Below are 27084 nucleotides of genomic sequence, written 5' to 3' on the forward strand. Positions count from 1 at the left end.
ACAACATACAATAACCACGACATAGTTAAACAGGGCCAAATGGCTTTCGCACACAGCGGACAAAAAAATATCCAAATACGCACAATATTCACAGCACAAATACACATTACACACACACAGTCGTGTTTCCATAAATTTCAGGGACATTACATTGACTTACATTAACACCCTGGAGACTTATCCTAACCATAACCACAACTTGCTTATACCTAATCGTAAACTTTAAAAAGTCTTCCCACTAAAATTTTATGGTTTACATTATGGGAACTTGCGTATCGTCCCCAAAGGAAGGTAAGTCCCCACAGAACAGACAAGAACACACTCTATCTTCTATATATAATAAAAAAAATCTAAAAGCTAAAATCATAACTGTCTATCATCACAATTGTATAAATATATATTTTAGATTTAAAAAATTAAAAAGCTGTCAATTCCAGGTGTATAAATATATTTTTAAATGATATTATAATATAAATAATAAAATATATGAATAAAATATCACTGTGCAAATACTTTTTCTGAAGAATGAACAATGGGGCAGTTGCTTGTTAAATGCTTGTGTTTGGCCATTAAATGCACAGCACACTTGTGATTAATCATGCTGCTCCTCCAGGTTACTTCTCTTCAAGTATAGGAGTAGGTCATTTTATAAATGGGTCTTATTCTTCACTTGTAGCAAAAAAACTTTTCACACACAGTTGCCTCCTAAGTAGCCTCATTTTAGAGCATCCTGATTTTGGATTCTTAGAAGATTGATGAATAAGGCTTCAGAAGACCACACAATAATTTACAGCACACCTCTCAGCTGAACAACTTCTTTATGTTCACTGAATGACTTGGGCTAAAGGTTTGAGCTCTGTGTCGGGACTGGTGCCATTGGTTCCTAGTGTGGCAAGACATTTTTGTTCCATCAGGAGGTGGTCCATAGGCTGGCAGAGAAACAAGAATCGCTGAGGAAAAAAATAAATACAGTGAAGTGGATTTCTGAGTAGCTCAGGGTCAAACTTATTGCATACTTTGTGCATACCAGGAGGGATTCTTTGCACTGTAATTCCAGTTTACACATTATAATTTATCACTTTTATTATATAACTTTTTATTACAACTTTTGTCCAGTTTTTTAAGAAGTTGTACTACCTTAGAATGACAAGACTACCCTTTGTTGTATGCAAGTACAATGACATTAAAGCTTTATTGAAATGAATTGGAACCTTGAAAAACAACCAACACAACAATAAAAAGTCAATACAAAACTGTTTAATCAATAAATATATCCCTGCTCACCTGTCGAAGAGAGCCTTTTCCCTGCCTCAGTTTATGTAACACAAAGAGTGGGATGAGGGAGAGGGAGATGGTGGCAATGAACCAGCCCAAGATGTTGGCCCAGAGTGGATAAACATAAGTGTTGCTGAACTTCAGAGGGGAGTATCTGACAATAGAGAAGATGAAGGTGCCCTGTGATTAGAGGAGACAAAGTGGATTAATGTTAAACCTTACAGTCTGTGTGAAACTGTGGAGCTCAAAAGACAAGGTACCTACTTAACCCTAACTTTACAGGTTTTTCTTTTCCACAAAGGCATTGGACATCTTAAAACGGGGAATGAAAAACAAACATATACTGTAGAACCACTGGGGTCTTAGGGTCGTTAATCCTGTCATAAATACGATGCAAATTCATCTTGACATGCATATTTTATTTTTTTTTACTTTTGAGGTCATTGGGGCTGGGTTGTAAAGTGCTGCAAGGGGAATTGCAAATTAAGTAAGAGTCAAAAGAGGAAGAGTTAAAACAAATGTGATACAAATATGATAATGTAATAAATCTACCATCTCTGCGTGTTTATTCAAAGCTGTGTGCATCAATGCCTGTGATTAATCTGCACCAAAGGTGTCCCTACCAATATCCAGCAACTACTGATCAGAACAATTAAACATAACCACTGTTGTCCATCAGAATCTGTCAATGTATTTGATACACAAACAATTCCATCCATCCATCGTCCACCCATTATCCTGCATACAGGGGCCAATCCTGGAGCCAATCCCAGCTGACATCAGGCGAAAGGCGGGGTACACACTGAATAGGTTGAGAGTGAGTTCCCCCACAAGGGAAGTTTTTATTGTCCCTACCAACACTGAAATATAATATCTGCCCTTGACCTGCTCTATTCTCACTGGGGTGGTTCTCCTTTCTCTCATGAACATACACGTCACATATTAAATCACGCGTCAGATGGAAACAGACACGAGAAAGGTAGCACATGGAAGAAACAAATCAACCACAAGACAGTGAATGAAAGGACTGAATCCTTACAAAACAGAGTAAGGGAGTGATGTAGCACCAGCAGTACTTCATTAATGGGTATGGACGATAACCAATCATGTCTATGATGTTGCCATAGAAACGGTCAGCACCTTTAGAGAAAGGAAAGATAATGGAAAGGTCAGTCTCGTCTTCAACATATATTCTCGACATGAATGTATCAGCATACCAAAAGTGCACACAGCGGTTTTTGTTCCGTTAGAAATTGTTTCTGATAATGTGAAGAAGAGTTGTGTCGGTTCTGTCAACAGGATATAGTCTTTATGTGTATGGTTGTATCGTCTATGAGTTACCATACACCCAGGCAATGCTGACAGACTGGCAGAGGGAGAGGAGGAGCAGGGTGGTGCCACTGCAGACATGATGGTCCAACAGCTGGAGCAGGTACATCCCTCCCTAAAAACAATGACAGAGGTATACAGATATAGAAATTTATTTTGTAAAACTTCCAAAACTTCCAGAACCTGCAATATAATCAGCATCTGCATATCTTTTTCTTAACATCTGACGTCTGACGCATTTCTCTCATATTTTGTCTCATTATCACTTGTTATTATGAATTGTTTGACCTTTCAAGAAATACACTTAGAAGCTTTTATGACAAGAGTTACATGAGATTGATACCACTCTCATTCATATTCGTCCTTTTAATATGAAGCTGGAGACAGCAGCCAGTTAGCTTAGCTTAGAACAAAGACTGAAAAGAAAACAGCTTGTCAGGCCAAGATGTCACTGGTCCTGACCAAGAAAAATAATCCAGCACATAACCCCCCATTTACAATTTGTTAAGCAAACAAGATGTAATTTTTGCGCTTTAGCAGTGATAGTAGGTGGATTTTGTTACCATCAGAAAGAGCCAGGCCAGCTGCTGTTTCCCCCTATTTCCAGTCTTTTTCTGTATCATCTTCTGAATCACTAAGCCCTACCTGGACTGACTTCCTCTCACACTGCTACTTTTTTTCTGTAATATTTTACCAGTTTCTAAAGCACATAAATTGTTACATAAACTATTTGGTCGGAACACTGAGGAAGGCTGTCTAGCAAGTCTTCTGTACAAACCTCAGTGACCAGGGAGAGTCCCAGCAAACAGCAGAGACTGCAAATGGCCAGCAGAAGCAGCTCACGTCTGTAGCCTTGGCGCAGGTAAGTTGGGAACAGATCAACCAGTGACGTCATCAGACACTCTAGACCAACAAACTAGAAGGAACCAGTGGGAGGAAAAAGAGTCAGGGCTTCGTTCATTCATTCAGTCATTTATCCAGAGAGCTTTGGCCGGTACCTGACTGTCCAATCCAAGCAGAATGATCATGACGAAGAAACACACCGACCATACCCGGGGCATGGGCATCATGGCTACAGCACGTGGATAGACAATGAAGGCCAAACCTGGACCTACACACACAGAATGTTATGAGATATCACACAAAAGTCCAGATCACTATAAGAACTGACTGACAAACCGACATTGCCATCCTAGAACCATGCCGCTAACATGGCTAACATTAAGACATTGTGCTATTTTCCAGATGCAAGCGGCAAAGCCAGAAGTGGCCGAGCTTCATAAAGCAAAACTGTGTTAAGTGTTTGTTTTTTTTAAATCAATGACAGTTGACGATTTGGCTTGTCGTCTGCCTTGAAGTTTTGCTCTAAATGTCTACACACTGAATGAGAAATGTGTAGAAGCATCTGAGACCTGTGGGTGAACTTATAGTTGGTTAAAAAGTCACCACAACTCATGTGTTTCTTTCTGATTCCCAAAGTGTAGGTCAAAATTAATGTGCACAACTGACTCTGATTAATATTTTTTGTCTTTAGTTTTGCATTTCCAAAAAATATGACAGAAAAAGGCATCAAGAATGCCAGAAAGCTTAGTAGGTTGGAATGATGAGGGGATAAGGATAAAGATATATCACATGCTTTGGCACAATTTCCAGGTCAAGTGTCTGTGCAAGGTGCAGTATGACAGTTTAAACTACAAGCTCCCCAAAAAGCCTCACAGGAAACAGCTTATCTCTCTAAAGCTCACTTTGAAGTTGAACTTAACTGAATCACCACTTGCCTGATTCGGCTACTTCAGAAATATCCACTCCTTGTTCGTATGTCATGAAACCCAAAACAGAGAAAATGGCGAAGCCCGCAAAAAGGCTGGTGGCACTGTTCAGTAAACACAAGTAGAAACAGTCCCTGAAAGAAAAATGAATTTAGTTCCAGAAATGTGTAGGCAATTGAGGAGTGGATACAAGTGTTCCAGCTTAGCTAATGTTAACCACAGGCCCACACTAATTAAACTTCATTATCACATGTTTAATTAAGAAAATTCTTGGCTTTGTAGCATAAAGTTTCACCTAAAATGATGTGATGGGAGTGCAATGAAGTAAGTCTGCAGGGATGTTATATAAAAGACAAGAAACACTAACATTTCCTGTAAGAATTCAGATACAGTTACATTTCATTTCCAGCAGGATAGTTTCGAGAGTTGTACCTGTAACAGTCGTTGTTGTAAGTGTTATAACTCCCAAGAGAGGTTAGGAACCCGAAGCCGACAGCATAAGAGAAAAAGATCTGAGTGCCAGCATCCATCCATACCTGAAAAGGTCAAACAAATACTTGTGTGTATGTGCATGGCCCTGTGTAGAGTAAACAATGTAATTATTCTGCTCGTAAGATTGTATGTGTGTTTTTACCTGGGGGTCTGAAAGGCGAGTGATATCAGGGTAGAGGTAATAAATGATCCCATCCATTGCCCCGGGTAGGGTAACACCACGTATGAACAAAACCAACAGCATAATGAAGGGGAATGTGGCTGTGAAGATGGCTGCCTGAAAAGAAGAGGAGGAAACAGTCAGTAAGAACCCCCTAGCACGCTGCTATAGTGAAACAGATCAGCCACATCTGGGGTGTAGGGCTAAAAATAAGGATTATTTTCATTGATTAGTTTATAAAATGGCGAGTCCAATTTCCTAGAACCTAACACAACATCTTCAAATCAACAGTTCAAAACCCAATAATGACAAAGAAAAGTAGCAAATCCTCACCTTTGGGAGGCAGGAAACAACAAATGTTTGGCATATTTCCTTCATAAATGAATTAAATGATCAAATATCAATGAATATGCTGATTGTGATATGTGATTAATTGACTAATTGTTTCAGCACTGATCTTTAAAAATCAGTTCCCAACATATAAATGAACATGAGCTCAATCCTAGTTCATCTGATACTAGGCAGCATGGTTCATGGTGTAGCATCTGATTTTGAATAAGCATTATTTAAGAAATGTAAAAATTGCCTCAGTTGGATTACTGTACTGACTGGCGACCTGTCCAGGGTGTACCCCGCCTTTCGCCCGATGTAAGCTGGGATTGGCTCCAGGCCCCCGCGACCCTGTACACAGGATAAGCGGTTGACGATGGATGGATGGATGGATGGATTACTGTACTCCAAATTAGCTGCAGCCAATGTAATGTTTTAGTTTTTTTTAGGTTTCAGTACTGGTGTGAAAACCTCAACACTGGTGATATTTAAATTAAAATTGGGGGCATACATTTCTTGGATTTTGTGTTAATGTGTATATTTATTCTATTATTTAAAAGAATGGCTTGGACACATCAAACACCTGCTATTACATGAAGACAGATAAGAACCCCCCCCCCCCGAACTGTGGATTGATTGGATAGTTTAAAAAAGTTTTCTCCCACTGTTTATTGTTTAAGTAATAAATACAGAGCATTACATCGAGATGCAGAGCTGCAGGAAAAACGCAGAAAAGACAGATGCATGCTGTGTTTAATTCTGAAGTGAAGTAGGTAAGGGGAGAGAGACTGATTTAAAAGCATTACTTTCAAGAGTGTCACTGAGTGAAACCCCGTAGCTCTGTGACTTCGGGCATGTTCACTGGTGTAACAGGGACAAGGGGCTGATTTTCATCATAGAAGCAGATCATCAGATTGTGAAGTACTGCAGCTTCAGTAGTAACGGCAGCCTTCCCTTCAACACACAGCTCCGCTGCTCACAAATGCAGAGCAAATGTCTTGTGAGCATAGGTGTCATTTACACTGGGGATGCTGGGGGGGACATGTCCCCACCACCTTTTGAAATGGCTGATTTTGTCCCCACCACTTTAGTATAATTTGTTAAAAAACGTTTGAAATATAGCTTGCAGTTAAATAACAAATGAAAATGCCCGCAAAGGTTTATTTGCACATTAAATAAACATGCAATGCAAATAAAATACAGAAGAAACAAATGTGCATTGTCCAAAAAAGGTAACTTAGGCTTAAAATCAAAACAAGCTACTTATTATAAAATGACCCAAAAACGTGCATGCACCAATCAACAACTTTAACAACTTCTTGACACAGTTTCTTTTTGGCCACGTTTTCCGTTCTCTCCCTTTGGGGCAGAGGAAGCCTTACCCAATCCTAACCTTAACTTTAGGCAGTCTGTTTTAATCATGTTTCTTCCAAAGGCCCAGGGCTAGACTGGCATAACTGTCTTTATTTATTTATTTTCTCAGTTTTCTTAATTGACACTGAGATGGCTCAATCAAATTTGGTCCACTTGGTTTGGGGAAATTGTACAATAGGCACGCACATTTAAGGAGAACATAAGGATGATGAACTGGTGGGTGGTGTTCGACCGGTTGTTTGTGTGTGTATGTGGGTTGGTGGGGGGGTCTAACCAAGTCGTGATAACTTTTAAAACTAAAATAAAACTTCATATCCCCAGCTGTACCCACAATACATTGTGTAAACAATTCACAACAAGTCATTCATCAAAAAGTAGCATGATGTCATGGACCAAAGGTGGCTTAGCCTCCTATCTACATTGTATCTGCGAACAACTCTGCGATGCCAGGGGTCAGCATGCCCAGGTCTCCATCTTTGTTTGCCACCTGGGTGACAATGTATCCAACCTGAGGGTGGTTAGCCCACAGAGTGGAGGCACAATGTACTTCTTTTGGGCTGTGCCCAACATGTGACCCCCCATGGGTCAAGGCGAGCTCTGACTGACACACTTCATTGGGAAAAGCATTTTGGGTAGACTTTTACCAAAATGTATGTATTTATGGATGTTGTTCACTGTTCAAGCAGCTAACCTTTCCTGTTGACTTGATACCCTTCCAAACGCAGAAGTAGCAGATGACCCAGGTCAGGATGAGACACAAGACCAGTTCCCACCTCAAGCTCCCCACCTCCTCGATACCACCAGAGATTTTCAAAACCCGACGCCTGGAGAGAGAAGCGAGGCAATGTTGAGGGGAAGGGGGAAAGCAAAAAATGAATGACAGGTGAAAAGGAATGGAAAAATAATTATAGGTAGAGGGGAAAACTGAGTGACAGGAGGGGAGGGGGAGAAAATCAGAGGTCGGCTAAAACAAGTGTGGAGAAGACTGGAGGGGAGAGAGAGAGGAACTGGAGGGCAGGGTTGAAAAAGGGAGAAAAGAGAAAGGAGAGGGAGAAAAAATGGAAAGGCAATGATTAAGAAAAATTTACATTCAATTAAACTTATGTGAGTTGACTACATGCTTACTGCCAGAACTCCACAACAGGAAGAGTGGTATTCAGTCTGGATGTCATGCTGATGCTCAGATTTGGAGGGATGAAGTCAAAGCATGAGTCTAGTATGGGACAATAAAACACTGGGAATATGAAAATGCTCATTTTTAAATCAAACATGGCTTTCTGCATCCCTCAGAGACAATGACAAATTATCTTGACATGAAATGATATAGTAGAATAATAGCTACATATAAAATCCTTAGTGTTGTACATAACACCCAAAGCCCTATAACAATATTACAACAAAATGAATGATCATATCCCTACATCTCAGTGGAAAAGAAACACTTTGTACCAAATCTTGGTAATTTTAAAGGGTAGGCCTACATTCATCTAAAAGCTTCCAAAGCCCTCACCAAAAGCTGCATCCTACCTGTGTTCCAGTAGTGTCCACATGTGGCCCAGGGCAAATCCCCGCTGAAGGAGGAGAACAGGTAAAAGAATGCCCATACAATGATGATAATGTAGGAGGTGGCACTGAATATGATGATTAAGTGACTGGCATAGCCAATGCCTGGAAAAAGCAAAAGCATGCAGAATACGATATTAGTGAGGGCAGCGCACAGGTAATATTCTTATGTTGCAATTACCACTTTATGTGGGGCAAAGTGTGTCCTATTCAAAAAGTAAGCTAATTAGAATATTCTGCTGTGATGAGAAACAACGCGAATTATCTGCTGCAAACCAATCGGATGACAAAAAGTGAAATGATCAAAAGTATAGACTTTTTGCGTAATTACGCACGCAGTAAATTCTAGTAAACAAGAAGCCCGTTGATAAATGGGACTACACATCAAACATATTATCCTTCATATTTTCAAAGGGAATTTTAGTGAAAATAAGCAATTTTATTAGCAAAACTTTTAGGAAATAATTTTAAAGATGTAGCCTTTCAAACTTTTGAAGAGCTCTCCTTTCTGTGGGCTGTCCCATAGTCACTCATGGCGTCATGTGATTGTACTGTACGTTTGACCATACAGGCCAGGGGCTCTTATGTTACAAAACCAATAGAGGTAATGTTGGAGGGATCAAGAAAATAAGCCATTTTTATTTACCTTGGAATAGCGGACAAATCTTTCTCCAGCACGTAATTCCCCCCTCGTTGGTGTACTGTCCCAAGGCAGTTTTCAAGGAAGAATAAAGGGACTCCGCATGTAAACATGAACAAAATGTATGGGATGAGAAACACGCCTGCAAAAAGAAGAGTATCTTTATGTTTTATTTTATTTAATGCGCCTAGAGAACAGATAACACACAGGAGGGAAACTACAATTATTATTTAGCTGATGCTTTTATCCAAAGCGACTTACATTTGCTATATATGTCAGAGGTCGCACGCCTCTGAGCAAATAGGGATTAATTATAGGGACACATTGTAGTCAAACCCGGGTCTCTCACACCAAAGGAATGTGTCTTAACCACTGCGCCATCACCACCCCCATTGCATGACAAACTGAGAGCAGCCGTTGCCGTGTAAATTCTCTCACCTCCGCCGTTTCTGTAGCACAGGTAAGGGAACCTCCATACATTCCCAGGTCCGATGATCGCTCCCATCACAGTCAGGATGAACTCGGCTTTGGTCCCCCAGTACCCCGTCCGTCCGACTCTTTGGGCATCCCATGTGGGTATTGTTCTGCCACAGAAGCTGTGCAGAGGCCATTGTCTTCGTCGATGGCCATTTCCCCCTTCAAATCACTTTCCTAAAACCACTCTGTAAGGGCACCTTTCTTCTGTACACACATACGATTGACTTACTGCGTAGTCTCCTGGCCAACACCTGTTTGTTAGCACAGACTGCACGCGAGTATGAAGTTGATGGAAGGCAGGTAGATGTAACAGCAGCTCTGATAGTCCTGTTACTGAGGATGGTGTTGGCTGAGGTTGAGATATGTATTTGTGTGTATTGAGGGCCCTGGGGGAGCTTGTCATTGAGTAAAAGAAGTTCAAATGGGCGGTCCAAATCTGCTGCGCCTTAATCCACCCGACGCTACAGAAAAACAGTAACGTCTAATGTGTGGAGTTAAGAACTGTATTGTGCCGAAGAAACTATTGTTTTTCTTATGTCTGTGTAAGCACGTACACATATGATACATAGATAGATAGATATACGATATGGTTCATTTTAAAAATGAGTGGCAGATGAAAGATAGTTGCGCCACTCACCTACAGAACGTGTCTTTCTTGGACTTTTAGACAGACAACACTTCTGAAGTGTTTTAGTTCAAAACAACGTGTAGAATATAGCAACAAACAAACAAGTAAGTAATAAGTAATTTGAATCTATGGCGTCTGTTATAGTAGCCTATTTATAAATGTCTTTTATTTCTTGTTTTCGTTCTTTTTTGTTCTCCACTCCGGAGAAATCTGACTTCAACCATTAATATCAATCACTTACAGTTCTGGGACCGACCGTTAGGAGACACTAATCTCTCATTCAGTTTGTACAGCATAATCTATGTAGCTAACTGCAACACGTTAGTATAGTGCAGTATAGGAAGCACATATTAACAATTTTGGGGTTTGAGGTTTTTTTTCCTGATTAACATTTTGAGCCATGTTCATTTCAGTTCAGTTAAACTTTAACTATATAACTGTGATGCAAATGATGTGACAAAGAGAAACATATTACTGCTCTACAGAAGTATTTAAGATTATTTGAGGTTTGAACTTTTTTGTACTGTATGTACTGCAAGGTTTGCATTTTCACACATGGCAACAAACATTAGATCATGTATTATCATTGAAAATACCATTTGCAAAAACTGTATATAATCTTGTCCAAGTCCCATTTTTGCTCCTCGTGCATTCCATTCCATTTGAATGTTTAATGGCTAAAATACTACCCATTAACTCCAGTACTTAAATTCCTGAGCAGTAAGAATCTGCTTGTTAATTTATAGTACAGCCTACACCGCAGTTCTTTCAGAATGTTACAGTGAGGATCCTTTACTTTAACAACTGTTCAAATTGCACGACCATGGTATAGTATAGAATTTTAAGCATGTTGTACAAGGAATCATTATTTAATAGGCCCCAGTATATCAACCAATATGACCCATTTTTTCACCCAAAGAATCATTTGAAAATTAGGCCTATTCAAATTAATTAATAATTTAAAAATATGTTGTTTTTTTTCATGTAATGTTGCGATTAAAATGTTTTCCCCTTTTCAGAACTTCTAAGAACCGTTATATGGACAGCTCCAGGAGCGTTAGGGACAGTTACGCGAACGTGTCCTGCGATCTGGGGTGTGAGCAGGTCTGTGCTGTGTGCTGGTGGACTGCGGCTGCACTGGAGCCGGCTGGCCTGGAAACCAGTGAGCTCATTCTGGCTGCATGGAGGGGAGGGCGGGGCTCCCAGCATCATCACCACCGGCCATCACTGCTTCATTGTACGGGCTGCTGCTGATGCTGAGATCGTAGCGGAGGGGGTGTTTTTTTTTCTTTAAAAAAGGAGCATGTCATGGACACGGTTTCACACAGATTAGGATCACACACGATGAGAATCGATTGCGAGGTAAGGCACAGAAAGCTGCTTCTAAGTACCGTCCTTGGTAGGTTTAATATCGTCTGAACTGGGACTTACTGGGACTAGCGGGCCTGCTGGTTTGAGTCGGGTTGATCATCTCAGCAGCGGTGCGAGAAACATATTGGGCTCGCTTTTATTCCACTGCCTATTTGAACCAAAACGGTATTATTGCAGCAACAAATGCCATCACCGTGTACGATAGCATAAAAAGGGAAACCTTGAGCGTGTGGTGGGCCTATTGGCTTAGCCTGCATGTCGGAAGTGGCAGGCCTGCTCTGGCAAGCAATTCAAAGATGACGAGGATGGAGCTCGTGTCCGCTTGGAGATTTTCATCGCCTTGCAGGGCCTTCTCGTACACACGACGGATGCTCACGCTGTGTCTCTAGCATCCTGTGTGTGTTTCTACATTTCTGCGGCTGGTAGGCGTTTGGTAGCTGGGTGCAGTGAAGCTTCCAGCTGTTGTTGCATGTGCTTCAGGTAAAGCCAGATGTGCATTGGCTTCTATGCATTACTACGCATGTGTGATTTGCAGTGTGTGCATTTTTCTGCTTGACAGGATTACCACACACGTTAATGGCCATGTTTTGACAGGATGCTGCAGTGATGTTGCAGGAGGATGCTAGTCCACAGCGGGTTGGCAGGGCCTCCAGACTGAGGCTCAGGGTCTGTAGCCTGCAAACTGCCCCGGGGTGTTACACTGGCCTGGTTTAACAAACATCACCCCTGCTGGGAATGCATTTGCCACACTATTGTTTTAGGGTCAGCACAGATCCAGGCCCACAAGTTAATAGTTTATGGATTGAAATGTAAAAACAGAACCACTCAATAGCACACATTGATGGAGCAAAATGAAGCAAGAGGAAATAATGAAAAGGACCAGAATAAAATTAAATCACTTTAAAGGGGTCAGAATGAACTCAGTTGTCACAATAGTGGACATATAGTCAGGCATGATTCATATGTGACATGATCTTGGTTGGAGCTTATTTATAGTCATATTTATATTGCGCTACAAATCTGTCAGAGTTTGATTAAATTTTGGAATAGGACATCCTCTGTGATGCTCAGAGCCAGCTGGACAGAGGTGATGGTGTTATGTTAATTTCTGTATTTACCTGCCATCAAGTCCTGTTGCATTACTGTACACTATCATATAATTGTAACTGGTTGTTACATGAAGCATTAAGATGGATTTCAGCTGAACTGCACAACGTGTTATTGCTTTAAAAATGACTTCTAATTAACATCAACATGGTTAAACTATCTGTAAAGGGGAACATGAAATTGATATTGGACTCATTATATTTGTATAAACACAAACAGTCTCAATCAGAATATCCCTGTCGGCTGGTTGCATCTTAATGATAAATAGGGTTTGGTTATGACAACTACTACTGTGGATTTTAATTATAGTTATTGTTTGAGAACTATAATGCACTTTGCTTTACAAATACTATGTGTTAATAATAAACCATGGAGCAGATGTGAACATTTTGATGCACTGTTTCCAGCATTCATGGAGCTCTGTTCATACACTCTGTTGGTATTTAGACCTGAGGCAGATGGATTAGAAGTCATTTTTTGGCATGAGCTAAGAAGCGGAAAAACATAATCCACAAACGAGCAGGAGAGTGCTGCTTCACTCCAGCCGAAGTCAGGACGCACTAAACCAACTTACATCACAAGCATACCCCAGACTGATTAAAGCAAAGTTGCTCATTGACATTGGGGCAGTGCTGGCTTCAGTCTGACTAACTTTTGCCGACTCGATTGCATAAATACAAACAGTCTCAAACACACTGATAAACCGTGTTTGGTTATGACAACCAATATAGTGAAGATGGATTTGAAGTCATTTTTGGCCTGAGCTAAGAAGCAGACAAACATGATCCACAAACGAGCAAGAGAGTGCTGCTTGACTCCAGCCCAGGTGAGGACATTTTAAACCAACTTACCTCATAAGCAGTACCCAAACATTTTTGCAGACTTGATTGCATGATGCATAACCTGGTTAAGTAAAAAGAATAATAGCATGATTTTGTTTTTGGGGGGGGAAAGTAGTGCCTGTTGGTTGAATATATGCACATGAAAGCATCAGAGAGGTCTGTTTAAGTCTGGTACTAAGGAAAGTTTGGATTGTAATTGGATTGGGTAATTGCAGACAGAGCTCATTCTGTGTTAATATGATCACACTGTATGTTTTAAAAAATATATATATATATATAGTCAAAGTTTGCTGTATTTTTTTGTTTATTTTGTCGCTTAGGTTTATGTATCACCCTGAGATTGTGGAAGCAAGTAAATAAAAGTGGCAATTTTTACGGAACTTATCAAAAATGTAAATTGAAACTATTTGACCACTGTGATAATGTGGCATCAAAAATATTATGTGTGCATCATGTAGAGTGCTTTGCAAATACAGTAGGATTAATTATCTTTATGCAATATCCTTCAGAATTTTCAGTTGTACATAATAAATCAGTCATAACAAGATTACATTTTAAGAGGTGCTTTAACTTTGGGCTTTCCCCTCAGCATTTGGCTTTGACCAGGTAGAATCCATCCCTCACTTTCCTATAAATGTCCTGCAGCCACATTTGTTGATGATGAGAGAGGAGATAGATAGCCTTTGTTAACATATAAAATATATTTCATGATGACGCATTATGGAGGATTTGTAGCTGTGTCCTTGACTCTATTTTTACCAGTAGCTGTATTTTTGTCATTGTATTTTGTAAACTTTTTTGAGAGCTAATGGAAACTCCAAATATGATCTCCAAAAGCAACCAAAGCGTGTTTTGTATTGTTTAATCCTTACCTTAACCCAAGGCAGAGTATGGCTTGTACACTGGTTTGAGTGGGTAATGGATGAACATGGTAGGTCCTGATATAGAAATTTTGGCTCTATGATGAATGATTTCTTTTGGAAAAAAAAAACTACAGAACTCAATAATAGCCTCTTGTTTACCGTGCAGAAAGGAAGATGCCCACTTATGTTTAATCTCAGCTCTTACATTGTCCCAAATTAATATGAAATGACAATTTCTCAATCTTAATAGCCTAATCATAATGCAAATTGCAACTTTGCAGAACAAAGTAGCTGTCTCTTTCATTTCTCTGTATGACAAAATTATGATACAACTGGAGTGAATGAGCCAGATTTGGCAAAAATTCTAAATGCAGCATTGGCATGTAGTCCAAATTATCATGAAAAGGATTGGAAGTGTTTCAAAAATAGCAAAAGTGTGTCCTTAATACCCATCAATCATATTTCTACATGGCTTTTACTGGAAGAGTACCATCAGACTAAGGACGGCAGCAACAAAGCTTGCGTTTCTGTTGGTACCCTGGTAGACTCTGTCTGGAAAATCCTGCTTTAAAACATAAAATTGATGTCTGAGGAGTTAAAAGTGGGTCATGGGGCCAGTAGTGTGCTTCATGTGAAAGTGATGCAGCAGTCAACAACCCAACTCTGCAGCTCCATTGCAGAACATTTGAGCTTACTGCGTTTTTTGTTTTACCTATGGCAAGTTCACTGTATGGTTCTGTCTCCCTGCTCTAATCAACCTCTTTTCCTTCAGCAAAAAGCAGCTATTTTCTTTTCTAAAATATCTCATAAACTGTGCTACCTGCTCAGCACCAAATGGTTTAACAACTTGCTGCTGGGGAAAGTCTCAAATTTAGCAGCTAAAGACAAAAAGGAAAGTAATCTTACACTTGCAGTTGCTCAGGTAGTCATAAACATGATTGAAAATGAATGCTAACAGTGTCAATTGGCTATGTAAGTAGGCAACCGTTTGCTATCAGGAGAGTGAAAAAACAACTTAAGAAGGAGATAATATTTCAGCATGCTCCTGAGTGCCTGTCAAGTTCTTATAGAGCTCTTCTGCCCCATTCGCAACAGCAGACAGCTGTTTTCAGTGAAGAAGCTCTGATAAACTGACTATTCATTACCTGCCCAGCACTAAGCGGCAGACAGACAAAGTTAGTGAGTAGCCGGTGAACAAAGAGTAGCATTTAGCAGCTTAAGAGACAGATATTTCCCTCAGGAGTTGGTTGAGACCAAAACAGAGCTAAAAGGCGAGGAAATGTTGGACTTACATTTTTAGGTGTTTTCAAATGAATGCAAATGTTGCTATGTGTTTGATCGAAGTGTTAGTAGGCAATAGTTTGCTAAAACGTTTGCTGTCAATTTTAAAGGATGTTAATATGTCAACCTAGTGTTAAGATGTTGTTCCCAGTAACCAAAGGAAAACAAAATAATGAATGCAGATAAATATAAGTAGGCCTATATAATAATAGATCATCACTGTATCCACAATTTGACGTATTTATTTTATTGATTTGATCCAGTTTTCTGCTCAGCTAAACCTAAGTGGTGCTTGGTGAGTTAGCAGCATGTTTTGGACCAGTAAATCCTTGTTGTTGGAGAGCTTGTTTCATCATAACGTGAAAGACAGGTTTTTTCATACCAAGCACTAAAGACACTTGTATATTCTGGGAAAGAGTAAAATAAGTGTCCCTTCATGATTTACACATGTATACCGCCTGTATCCCCCTATAGTATAAGCGTCTTGCTTCTTTCACTCTGTGTACACATTGTAGGGGTGATGACATTTCAATATTTGGCACAACCTTCCATCTTAGGATAAAGTATACTTTAAGGGATGATGCGTTATCTGGCTAACCTGCTCGCTGTTCTTAGAGGAATACTGTAAACAGCTTTGGCAAGATCCAGTTCTTTAAACCCTTTCTGGCATGACGAGTACCAATTTCATTAACTTGTGTCAGTCAATATAAATTGGTCTTATGTCAGATGCTGCCATTTCTTGTCGGAGAAGCGAGTACTGCACACTGTAGCTATTGGGTGTCCTTGTCTGCTTTTCTTGCTACCAGGAGTGTTGTGTGAGGTACTGGTACATGTTTTTCCTTTTTGATATAGTTTATTATTTTTGAAGTCCTGCATTGTTGTTGACTCATCATGGGCTTTCTTCTACAGAGATGTCATCTGTGGTGATTGGTGTTTTGTTAACTTGCTATAATGTAATGACTATAATGTCAGGCTGCCTTCTAAGCTAACTTGCTAAGTTAGGAATGAGGCATATTTTCTAAATTAGTGCAGAAAATAATTCACAGTGATTCTGCTTTGGTCCAGATGTTTGTTGTAAAGGGATTGGAATCAGTCTGCAAGGTTGAGGAGTTCTTAGCTTATCAGCTTGTCTTCTGTAAACATTGAATTTGTCATTGTTTTTTTTTATATTGGATGAGGATTTCCCCACATTTATGTCGAGCAGTACAACCTCTGCTGCAAAGCAATATGCATTTAATATGTAAATGTTTGCAACTACAAGACTATTTCTAAACTTTAAGGGAAAGTCTGGTAAGTCTTTCAATTTTATGTCTTATGAGAACCATGTTGTATGTGAGATCACAATGAGACAATATTGCAGTGTGACTAGCATGGCTCTAAAGTTGATTAAGTTCAGTTTGAAGCCTTTTAAATAGTGCTTTACTTGCAATGTAACAAACTATTTGCTTTAAATCCTCTCTTTAAACAAGAGATGGGCCCTATCTACTGCTATATCTTCCTGTGTATAAATATTAGAGTGCTGAGTAAGAATATTGCTTGGATATTCCTGGGTCCCGCTTTTTGTTAAACTCAACAACGGAGTGGCAATGCAGTGAAATTAACCTTTACCCTAATCATAAAATCAGTTACGTATCCATAGTGCAGAGTGATAAACAGTGAAAGTAATACATTTAAAAATAGAAATGGAGGTCAAAATAGGTTAGACAGTTGAGGCAACATCCGGTGCATGGCCCGGTATTGCCCGTGATGCCTGTCTGTGGGTGTGTTATGTTCCTTTGACTAGCCAGCAGATTATTTCCCAGTGCAGTCTGAAAATGAAATGTGACAGTAATCTGATTGACTTGGGCTCACAGGAAATTCATATTTACCATAGCCCTTCAGAACTGGCTGCTGTCGATGCTTTGTAGGTTAATACAGTATTAGTAGTCATGGTGAGTTGTAGTTAGCTTTGCATGATGGTGGACTGAGATGAATATAGATGAATCATCAGTAAATCATGAAATGAAAATCGAATAATGCAGCTACCAATCATTTTCTTTTTTGATTAATCCCCCGATTGTTTTCACCATCAATTAGGCATTTCTAAAATGTAAGGAAAATAAAAATTGTGCAAGGTGATGTCAAATCTGTTATTTTGGCGAACCAACAGTCCAAAACACAAAGATATTCAGTATCCACAAAACAAAGAGAAGAAGAAACTTCTCATGTTGAAGAAGCTACAACCCGAGAATGATTGGCATTTTTGCTTAAAAATAAGGCTAATTGATTATCAAAATAGTTTTCAATGAATTTTGTTTTGCTCAATAAAACATTTAATTTTTGCAGCTCAAAAATAAGAATACTTTTCAATACGGCATCCTTTATAATGTTTTGTTAAGTTGTAAGAATTGGCTTCATTGAGACCAGTTATAAGCCATTAATAAGAACAACCTTTGGGTTGCGAGGTCCCTTTGAGTGATTGTATCGACCACTTACCCTGCCAAAAAGGGCTGCAGAGAATCTGGACCAAAATCTATTAATCAACAAGTTGTTAAGCAGCTGTTAATAGATTTCTAACATTTATAACAACAGTAGTGCTAAATAGGCTAAAAGGATAAACACCAGCCAAGAGATTTTTTCACAACCTAGCAACTTAGAAGTTCTTATTTATGTTATAACTGATCTATAAAGCGTTAGTAAATGAATTTAATTATTAACCATTAAGAAGCCATTGTATTATTTATAATAAAATATTTCTATATTTTATGTATAAAAAAGGGATGAAATTGAAAGATCTAGAGCATTTTTGAATTATGAATTTTCTGAATTATGGTACTACAACAGCACTGTATAAGTGATTGGTAACGTGGTGGAAATAACTTGCAGAAGTGTGATTCCAGCCTGGAGTTGAGAAGTAGTGCTATGAAATGTGTAGGATACTGTGGTAAATAGCTCAGGTCTTTTCCCATTTCAAATCCATCATCTGCTAACGCTCACCTTTATGCAAGAGAAATCTGCTACTATAGTCATGTGTGTTAGAAATATTAAACCAATTCTACATGTACCATCTGGTGGAGAACAGAGTGTTGAGTAAAGATGACACATAAGCAAAGCAAAGAAAGCAACAGGCTGAACTCAAAGGATAACAGCCCGGCTGGGATGAAATTTCTGTTTCCAGCACCCATGCCACCATAATTCTTGGAGTACATTATGTAATCACACATGTCACAGTGCAAAACAAAGTAACGGACTATGCCATTATTTTGCAACAACTGATTATTTTGATTATTGATCTACTGTTTTTTTTACTTTATCAGTTTAATTTTAAGTGTACAAAATGTCTGTCACAATATCTTAAAGTTGTTTTATTTGACAGTTTAACAATCTAAAACCTCTTCCAATAGCCTGCTAATAAGATGTCTACACACAAGGAAACTAAGGCGCCTACCACACTGATTAAGTTAGCTTTCAGAAGTAATAAAAACACCAAGATTTTCCAAGATTGGTGCATTTAGTGAATGTCTTGCCATCTGTGACACCACGATGGTGGAACGAGCTACCACACGCCATCAGAGCAGGGGCGTCCCTCAGTTATCTCACAGCGCTTTTCATAAAAGAGCAGGTCTAGACCGTACTCTATGATGCTATTTACAGAAGCCCAACAATTCCCACCAAGAGCAAGCACTAGGCGACAGAGGCAAGGAAAAACTTCCTTTTAAGAGGCAGAAACCTCGAGCAGAACCATGGCTCAGGGTAGGCGGCCATCTGCCTCGACCGGTTGGGGGGGGGAGAGAGAGAGAGAGAGAGAGAGGAGGCAGCCTACACAATATACACACAGAGGTACAGACAGTAAAGGTGATGTTGCTATAGACTAAATGAAGAATGGTACAGATATTTATAGTAGTGTTAATGGCAACAGTCGCAATGTCAATGACCACAACAACAATAGGACCAGTAACAATAGTCGTTGCAGCAGAGGGTGTCGAGCAGGAACACGGGGGCAGCAGGTGACCCGCAGCCACAGATCCAGACTCCACAGCTCCAGAGCCAGAAAACCTGCAGGAAGTGATAGGAGGAGAGAGGAGAGGGACGAGAAAGCACAAGACTACCGGAAAGGGGAGAAGTTGTGTTAGTAACATGCAATAATGGGATGAGGTTGCATACAGAGGGAGAGAAAGTAGAGGAGAGAGGAGCTCAGTGCATCATAGGAAATCCCCCGGCAGTCTAGGCCTATAGCAGCATAACTAAGGGATGGTTCAGGACTCACCTGAGCCAGCCCTAACTATAAGCTTTATCAAAGAGGAAAGTCTTAAGCCTACTCTTAAATGTGGAGATGGTGTCTGCCTCCTGAACCCAAACTGGAACCTGGTTCCACAGGAGAGGAGCTTGGTAGCTGAATGCTCTGGCTCCAAGTCTACTTTTGGAGACTCTAGGAACCACAAGTAACCCTGCATTCTGGGAGCGCAGTGCTCTGGTGGGGTAGTAAGGTACTATGAGCTCTTTAAGATAAGATGGTGCCTGACCATTAAGAGCTTTGTAGGTAAGAAGAATGATTTTAAATTCTATTCTGGATTTTACTGGAAGCCAATGCAAAGAAGCTAAAACAGGAGAAATGTGATCTCTTTTCCTGGTTCCTGTCAGAACATGTGCTGCAGCATTCTGGATCAGCTGAAGAGTCTTAACGGACTTTTTCGAGCAGCCTGATAATAAGGAATTGCAGTAATCCAGCCTGGAAGTAACAAATGCATGGACTAGTTTTTCTGCATCATTTCTAGACAGGATGTTCCTGATTTTCGCAATATTACGTAGGTGGAAAAAGGCGGTTCTTGAAATTTGCTTAATGTGAGACGTAAACGACATGTCCTGATCAAAGATAACTCCAAGATTCCTCACAGTGGTGCTGGAGGCAAGGGCGATGCCATCCAGGGAAACTATATCTTTAGATAACTGATGAGTTTCATCTGGCTTGATCGATAGATATAACTGAGTATCATCTGCATAACAATGAAAGCTTATGGAATGTTTCCTGATAATATTGCTTAAGGGAAGCATATATAAAGTGAAGAGGATTGGTCCGAGGACAGTTTTAAAACATTAAAAGTATATAATTTACCTTTTATGTTTTTGTTTGTAAAACTGTGTGACATATATACAACTCTGCAGTGAACACACTAAGTCAAGTAAATTAAAGTGCCTCTGCAAAACATTGGATATTCATCACATAGTTATTGATTATAGTCATTAGTGTTAGTCTGTTACATTACATTACCAAAGTGTTTGAAACTCTTTCACACTGTAAATCATGTTAGGAATTGTTACTTTGTCCTATATTCACGCTGACATGTATAACTTTGTGCACAGTTTCTGATGCAGTAGTTTTCAACAATGTTTCCTTGGACAACCTCCATAAGTGATACTCAAAAAGAGCAGCCGCACTTTTCAAAGGCCCTGCATGTGACTGCAGAGTGATGAGCCCATATAGATTAAATGTGATGATGATGACTGCTTCATCTCTAATCTGCATCTCAAAATCTTTTAAGCGATGTTATGTCACCCCTCCTCAGATTATGACGGACACCATCCAACTCCTCCTGAGTCATCATGGCTATGCACGTTAGTGTGCACGTTCATATGCACGTGCACTTTTGTGTACAGTTAATCACAAGTATACAGTACTTTATTATTGCAGCTTGTACTTATCTGTAGCAATAGACATATGTAGACATATATTTCTTTATATGTATATATCATTCATATCTTGCACTTTGTATAATAATGTATCATATTTTATACAATTACTGCTTAAGCACTTCTGATTAGATGCTATCTACACTGTACCTAGTGACATGCGCAATGACAATAAAGTTGAATCAAATCAAATCTAATCTAATCTACAGTAGGGAAACCTATCAACATACTTGACCAACCTTTGGGAAAACCTTTTATAACAAAATTGGAGATTAGCATGCACAGTAATTCCTGTATTATGTAACAACACCTGATTTAAACAGTTTCAAACTGACATTTAGACATTATACAGACAATCAAATAAGCATCAACAAGATCAAAAAGCACGTATTGTACACACAATATACAGTTTACTTGTAATGCATGTAATAATGTGCAAAAATGTTGTGTGCAAGTGCCATATGCACAGTCTAAGTGATTTTAAGTTATGTGATGTGTAACCACATTTTCCCTAGTATTTCCTATTACTTTCCTAAGACATTTCTTGGAAAGACCTGTGGAATTTGTTTGGAAAATTCTGAGATATTGAGCCAGTGCACATAGTAAGTATTTGAGTTTTTAAGAAAGAATCAGGAAGTCTTTATATAGTAGTGGTTTATCTGGGTAGAGTGTATAAGCATTTGTTGATTTCAAGAGACAACGATTAAGAGCAACTAACAGAAATCCATTGTATCGTGAAACTTGATTCCCCATGTATGTTTCAATAGATAGTTGCCTGTAATTTACAACTACACAGGAAGACACGTTTTACATATTTGCATGTTCAGTTGACATCCTGAACTAGCTACCGAAAACATGACTACTGTGGTAAAAGAAGTTTAGCTACCTATTAACTGGAGTTAGATGACACTGTACCAACTGAACACATTTCACCATAATTAGTATCAAATTACACAGCCCTTTCCAGTAACCCTTCCAAGAAATTACAGTTACATATAAGTTATTTTCCTTAAATTATTAGGAATCTATGGGACATGTAAAATAAAGCATTACTGTAACCACATATTTATGGTAACAAGTTGTAAGCTGTATCAATGTGTTGGTTCCGTAAATCTGTTAACAGATCACAAAAGGAGCCAGAAGTTCATTTATTTCATTCAGATGATATGTGCTTATCAGCGCCATACTGTCGGTAGTGGTAACGCATAACTTTGATGCTATGAATCAGAAGCGATTGGTTCTGCATGTAGGGACTGTTGCATGTGTAGGTAGGATGGACCGTGCAAAAACAAACTCTGCTGTCTGCGTACGCAGATAATAAAGTTCTCATCTCTTCTTCTAACTAAGTTTTGTGATCTGACACAACTGGTCTAACAAAAAAGGTACATGTGTACTGTACCACATGAACCTTTCTTTTGCTGCCTGTATTGCACTGTTTGAACACACCTTTGAAGTATATTAACGATGCAGCCATGGTGGGCATGTTGTAATGCCGCAATAATGATTGCAATATACATTAGGAGTAGCAAAGTGTCCCCAGTAAGTTAAAGTTTAACACAGACTGTGGAGATGTAGACTTTAGTTGAAAGAATGACGATGAGCGAGAACAAGTCAAGAAAATGTCTGCTTAATTAAAAATACCCTAAGTAAATATGTTATTCCCATGACAACTAAAATGTTCACGGTCTCACAAGGTGATTTGGACTGGTTTTCTGATAATCCATCAAAAGCATTCACTCTTTCTCACAGTCTGAACCATCCTGCTTGAGTAAAAGCCCTTAGCATGTCTGTCTGCGGCACTCAGCAGGTCATTGGCTTTCACCTGACCTCAAGCTGTGCATGAAGAAAAGGCAAATAGTAGGGCAGGAGGGATTACCACTGACTCTATATACCCAGACACCATCTGTTCCAAAATACACTCTTCTAGTATGTTACGCATATTTACTACCTTCTTGTTAACCCAGTAGAACTCTCTTTAAATCTCTTAACAGCTACTGATTATTACTATTACCGTAGCATCTATTTTTATTCAGGCCTTATTTGCACTCTGTGAGATTTCTGAGACTGAAAGTGTTAACCTTGGATGGACCTTTTATCTCTTCTGAGTCTTTTGGTTTGGCTGTTATCTGGTTATTGTGCTCTCTGCAGATTGTTTGTGAGTGAAAAGACTGTTACACCATTGTGTGAGCGAACTGTGTGTTTTTGTAGGTAAAGTTGTAGTCTGCAGCCCCAACTGTCACTGACTCAAGTGACATCACTTGAGGCAATTTATCAGATTCAGCAGAAGGCTTTATCCAAATGTTTCACGTATGTAGCAGTACTCCCTAAGACCTGTAAACATACTTCAATGTGTAAAATTAGGTGAGTTCTTCACATCTAGGACCATCATCAGGTCAAACATGGTCCAAAATTCTGATTTATCATCAAACCTAACCTAATTAATAAAACAAAGGACATTCTCATCAGCCTCAGCTGTACTTTGTTTCGCTAATTAGCTAATGTTAGCACACTAACACGCTAAACTAAGATGCTGAGCGTGGTGAACTTGAACTTTTTAACAGCAGTTGTTAATATTGTATATGATATATTTGATGTTAGAATGCTGATATTAGCATTCAGGTCAAAGCACCACTGTGCCCAAGTACAGCCTTCCAGAACCAGTTGTTGCGGCAGACTCCTATTATTATTATTATTATTATTATATTATTATTATTATTATTATTATTATTTATTAACGTGTAAAGTGGGAATTAGCACCAGAAATCCTGTTGTGGTCAGTCTGCATCTGTAATCTTTCACTAGTGCCTCTTCTGAACTTACCCTGCTCATATAAACACACATTCACATGGAAGTCTGCACACATACAAAGTCTCAATTATGTCACCAATGCAGTCTGTCCTATGTCTTACTCTGTCTCTTATTGTCTCTCCCCCACCCCAAGCCCTCTTGTCTGATAGGAGAATGAGGAAGAGGAGGAACTGGATATCTTGGGAGAGCCTTGGAAAGTTTCTGTGAAGTCTCAATGAAATCAATAGAAGAGCCTCTGTAGTGTTTGACTCAATGGCCAAGAAAGGGCGTACGAAGGGCGAGAAGCCCGAAGCGCTCATCTCTGCCCTCCAGGCAGCCAATGAAGATCTCAGGTCCAAACTGACTGACATACAGATAGAGCTACACCAAGAAAAATGCAAGGTACTGTACAACATCAAGTGCCCAGAATATTTATGATATTGTTGGTCACTTTAAATGTAAGCTTAGTAGATTATTATCTACTATCTATTATCTCCACAAAGGGGAGTTGCTTATTCATTTTTTTGAAAGCCTGTGAATAAATTAAGTTCCCCCCCAAAATATGACATTTAGAGCAATCTTTGGACCATACAAGTTGCACACATCTAACCAGGGTCTTATAGGTTCAACTAAATCTTGTAACATGATACCATATATGACATGCTTATATTGATGTCATGCATGTATGACATACTGTATGTTCAGTTAATGGTAAAGCGCTGCACATACTACATTGTGCACTGTGCATTCATTCAGTAAACTATAACATTTTCCCGAATAAGTTAAGGTGGTTCAATCTTGGCTGAATCAAAATGCGTACGCTTTACAGGATGTGTCTCAAAAATATTTTGGAATATATTACAGTGTCAGGGATTTCAATTCATACGAATATGTGAAAAAAGTAGCTTTATTACATTACTTATGACACAAGTCTGCAAGGGTTCACTCCACATGTCTGAAAGGTGCCCCTGAATTCATGTGAAAGTTGCTTGGCAAAACCACAAGATTATTTATAACCTTTTGAATAAAGATAAACCAGAGAGTAAAATGTTCAAAAACAATGAGCGACACCCACTTGGTATACAGTAGTAGGTATGCTATTTATGTAAAATAACAGAGTTCCTCTCTCCTCTTCCTCTGTTGCTCCTCTCAAAGGTGAGCAAACTGGAGCGCGACAAGCTGCAGGAGGTGAAGCGGGTGCGAGAGCAGGAGCAGCACCGTTACACTGCCACGTTAACAGAGCAGCGGGCCAAGTGGCATGAGGAAAAGCAAAAGGAGCTCCAGGCCCTCAGGGAAAACCTGACACGGCAGCATGAGCAGGAGCTGGCCCGCCACGCCAAAATCAAAGACCAGGAGAACCAGAGGCTCAAAGCCGCACTGAGCGCCATGCGCGATGGAAGCGGAGAGAAGGTGAGGTTAAGATAGGGGAGTGAAGCTGGTGTTTGATATTGCAGTGGTGAAATAGACGCACAGACGTAAACTGATACATTTCAGCAAAAACACGATCCCAAAGCAGCAGCTGTGGAACCAGGACAGAGGGCTTGGTACAGAACAGCCACCTTCACATCTGAGAAAAAAGCTCCTGATGGGGGAAGCACTATAAATAAATACTCATTACTCACCTTTCTTTTGCCCACATAATCTTAAAAAAAATCTTCTGATAAGCGTTCTGCCAAGCCACATCAACATCCTTCCTCTTTCTCCTCCCAACCCAACCCCACACCCTGCTCCTTCAGGTGCGGACAGCACTGACTCTGGAAGCTAAGGAGGACGCACGTCGCTTCTTTGACCAGGAGAGAGTGAAACTCCTGCAGGAGATAGCAGAGCTGAAATCTACTAAAAAGCAGACCGATGAGGCTCTCAGCAACATGATCCAAGCTGACAAGATGAAGGCTGGTGACCTGCGGGTGGAGCACCAGCAGCACCAGGAGCAGATCTCCAAGATCAAGTGGGACTGTGAGAGGGACATCCGCAGACTGGTATGCACAGTAACTGCTACTAAATACTTAACAACAGACATGAATATGGCAATTATCCAGATATTAGTAGGGCCCACTGCTGATGTTACACTGAATACCTATGCAGCAAAAGCAAAAATAGGACCAAGCACAGTGGGGTCGATTTTTTTACTGTTACATCAGCTCATTTCATGTGAACTGTATGAAAGCGTTTGTTGTGGAGCCACAGGAAAACCTTTTCAGTTTTAATCCTGATGGCAGTGGGGACTTTTTTTGGCTTTTGAGGTATAATTTTAAAATGTGGTTGGGGTGGTAGGTTTAAAAAAATATAATATTCGGCTGCATCGTTAACATATGCAAATATTCATGCTACAGAGAGCCTAACCATTAATGGTTATTTTTATTAATATATACAATAACAAGAACCTGAGAAAGGCAGAGCAGGGACGAGAAAATGTTTCTTATTTCCACTTCATAAATGACTTTAAGAGGTACTTAATTTTCAACCTAATAACAGTCCATCTCTTTTTACAAGGCGAATGATTAAAGGTAGCTACAGCAGAGTGACATCAGGAAAAAATTATTATTATTTCTATCTTCTTCACTATAGGTGGATGAAATCAAATCTAAAGACCGCACCATCTTTGCTTTGGAGAAGGAACTGGAGTCAACGGCGGGTTTCCTACAGAAGCTGCAGCTTCAAAAGGATGCGCTGGATGAACAGCTGTTCCTTGTCAAGGAGGCTGAGTGCGGCCTGGGAAGCCCGAAAAGAGAGATTCCAGGCAGAGCTGGAGATGGAGCTGAGCACTGTGGCAGCCCAGTAAGTAGAGGGGAATAGCAAGGAGAAGTTTCCTCCTCTGCTCATTCATAGCATACATTAATATCAACCTATTATTAGAGAGAAACAGGGAGCCTTCGTACCTCTGAAACCCTATTTTCCCGTCTTTTCTTTACCCCTTGAATACCACTTTGTAGCTAAAGTTCCAATGTGCCAGGACTGACTGAGAGATTTCTTTTTATAGACAAGGTTCCCAAATTTATGAAAGTTCTCTGTACTAGTGGCAAAAGATTTGAGAGAGCATAAAACAAATACCAGCGCTACTCAGTCTGCAAGTCAACATTTTTTGAATGCACAGGCACAGAATTTGTAAGTAAGGACAGAATCGTGTGT

General features: G+C 39.7%; 1 protein-coding gene and 1 pseudogene across 1 annotated transcript; one reads left to right on the forward strand and one right to left on the reverse strand.

Moving 5' to 3' along the window:
- Positions 1-538: 538 nt before the first annotated feature.
- LOC119884557 lies at positions 539-11249 on the reverse strand (annotated as a pseudogene).
- A 123-nt stretch (positions 11250-11372) lies between these two features.
- Positions 11373-26733, forward strand: LOC119884558 (janus kinase and microtubule-interacting protein 2-like; the record flags this gene model as incomplete). Its single annotated transcript, XM_038694944.1, has 5 exons — positions 11373-11399; positions 24110-24357; positions 25111-25365; positions 25692-25934; positions 26524-26733. Coding segments are annotated over exons 2-5 (837 nt in total), but the record flags the coding sequence as incomplete, so codon positions are not given.
- Between the last annotated feature and the right edge of the window lie 351 nt (positions 26734-27084).

Source organism: Micropterus salmoides, unplaced genomic scaffold (genome assembly GCF_014851395.1).
Source record: "Micropterus salmoides isolate LMB-PRFRI ecotype aquatic unplaced genomic scaffold, ASM1485139v1 Ms_hic_scaffold_3534, whole genome shotgun sequence".
Lineage (NCBI taxonomy): Eukaryota > Metazoa > Chordata > Actinopteri > Centrarchiformes > Centrarchidae > Micropterus > Micropterus salmoides.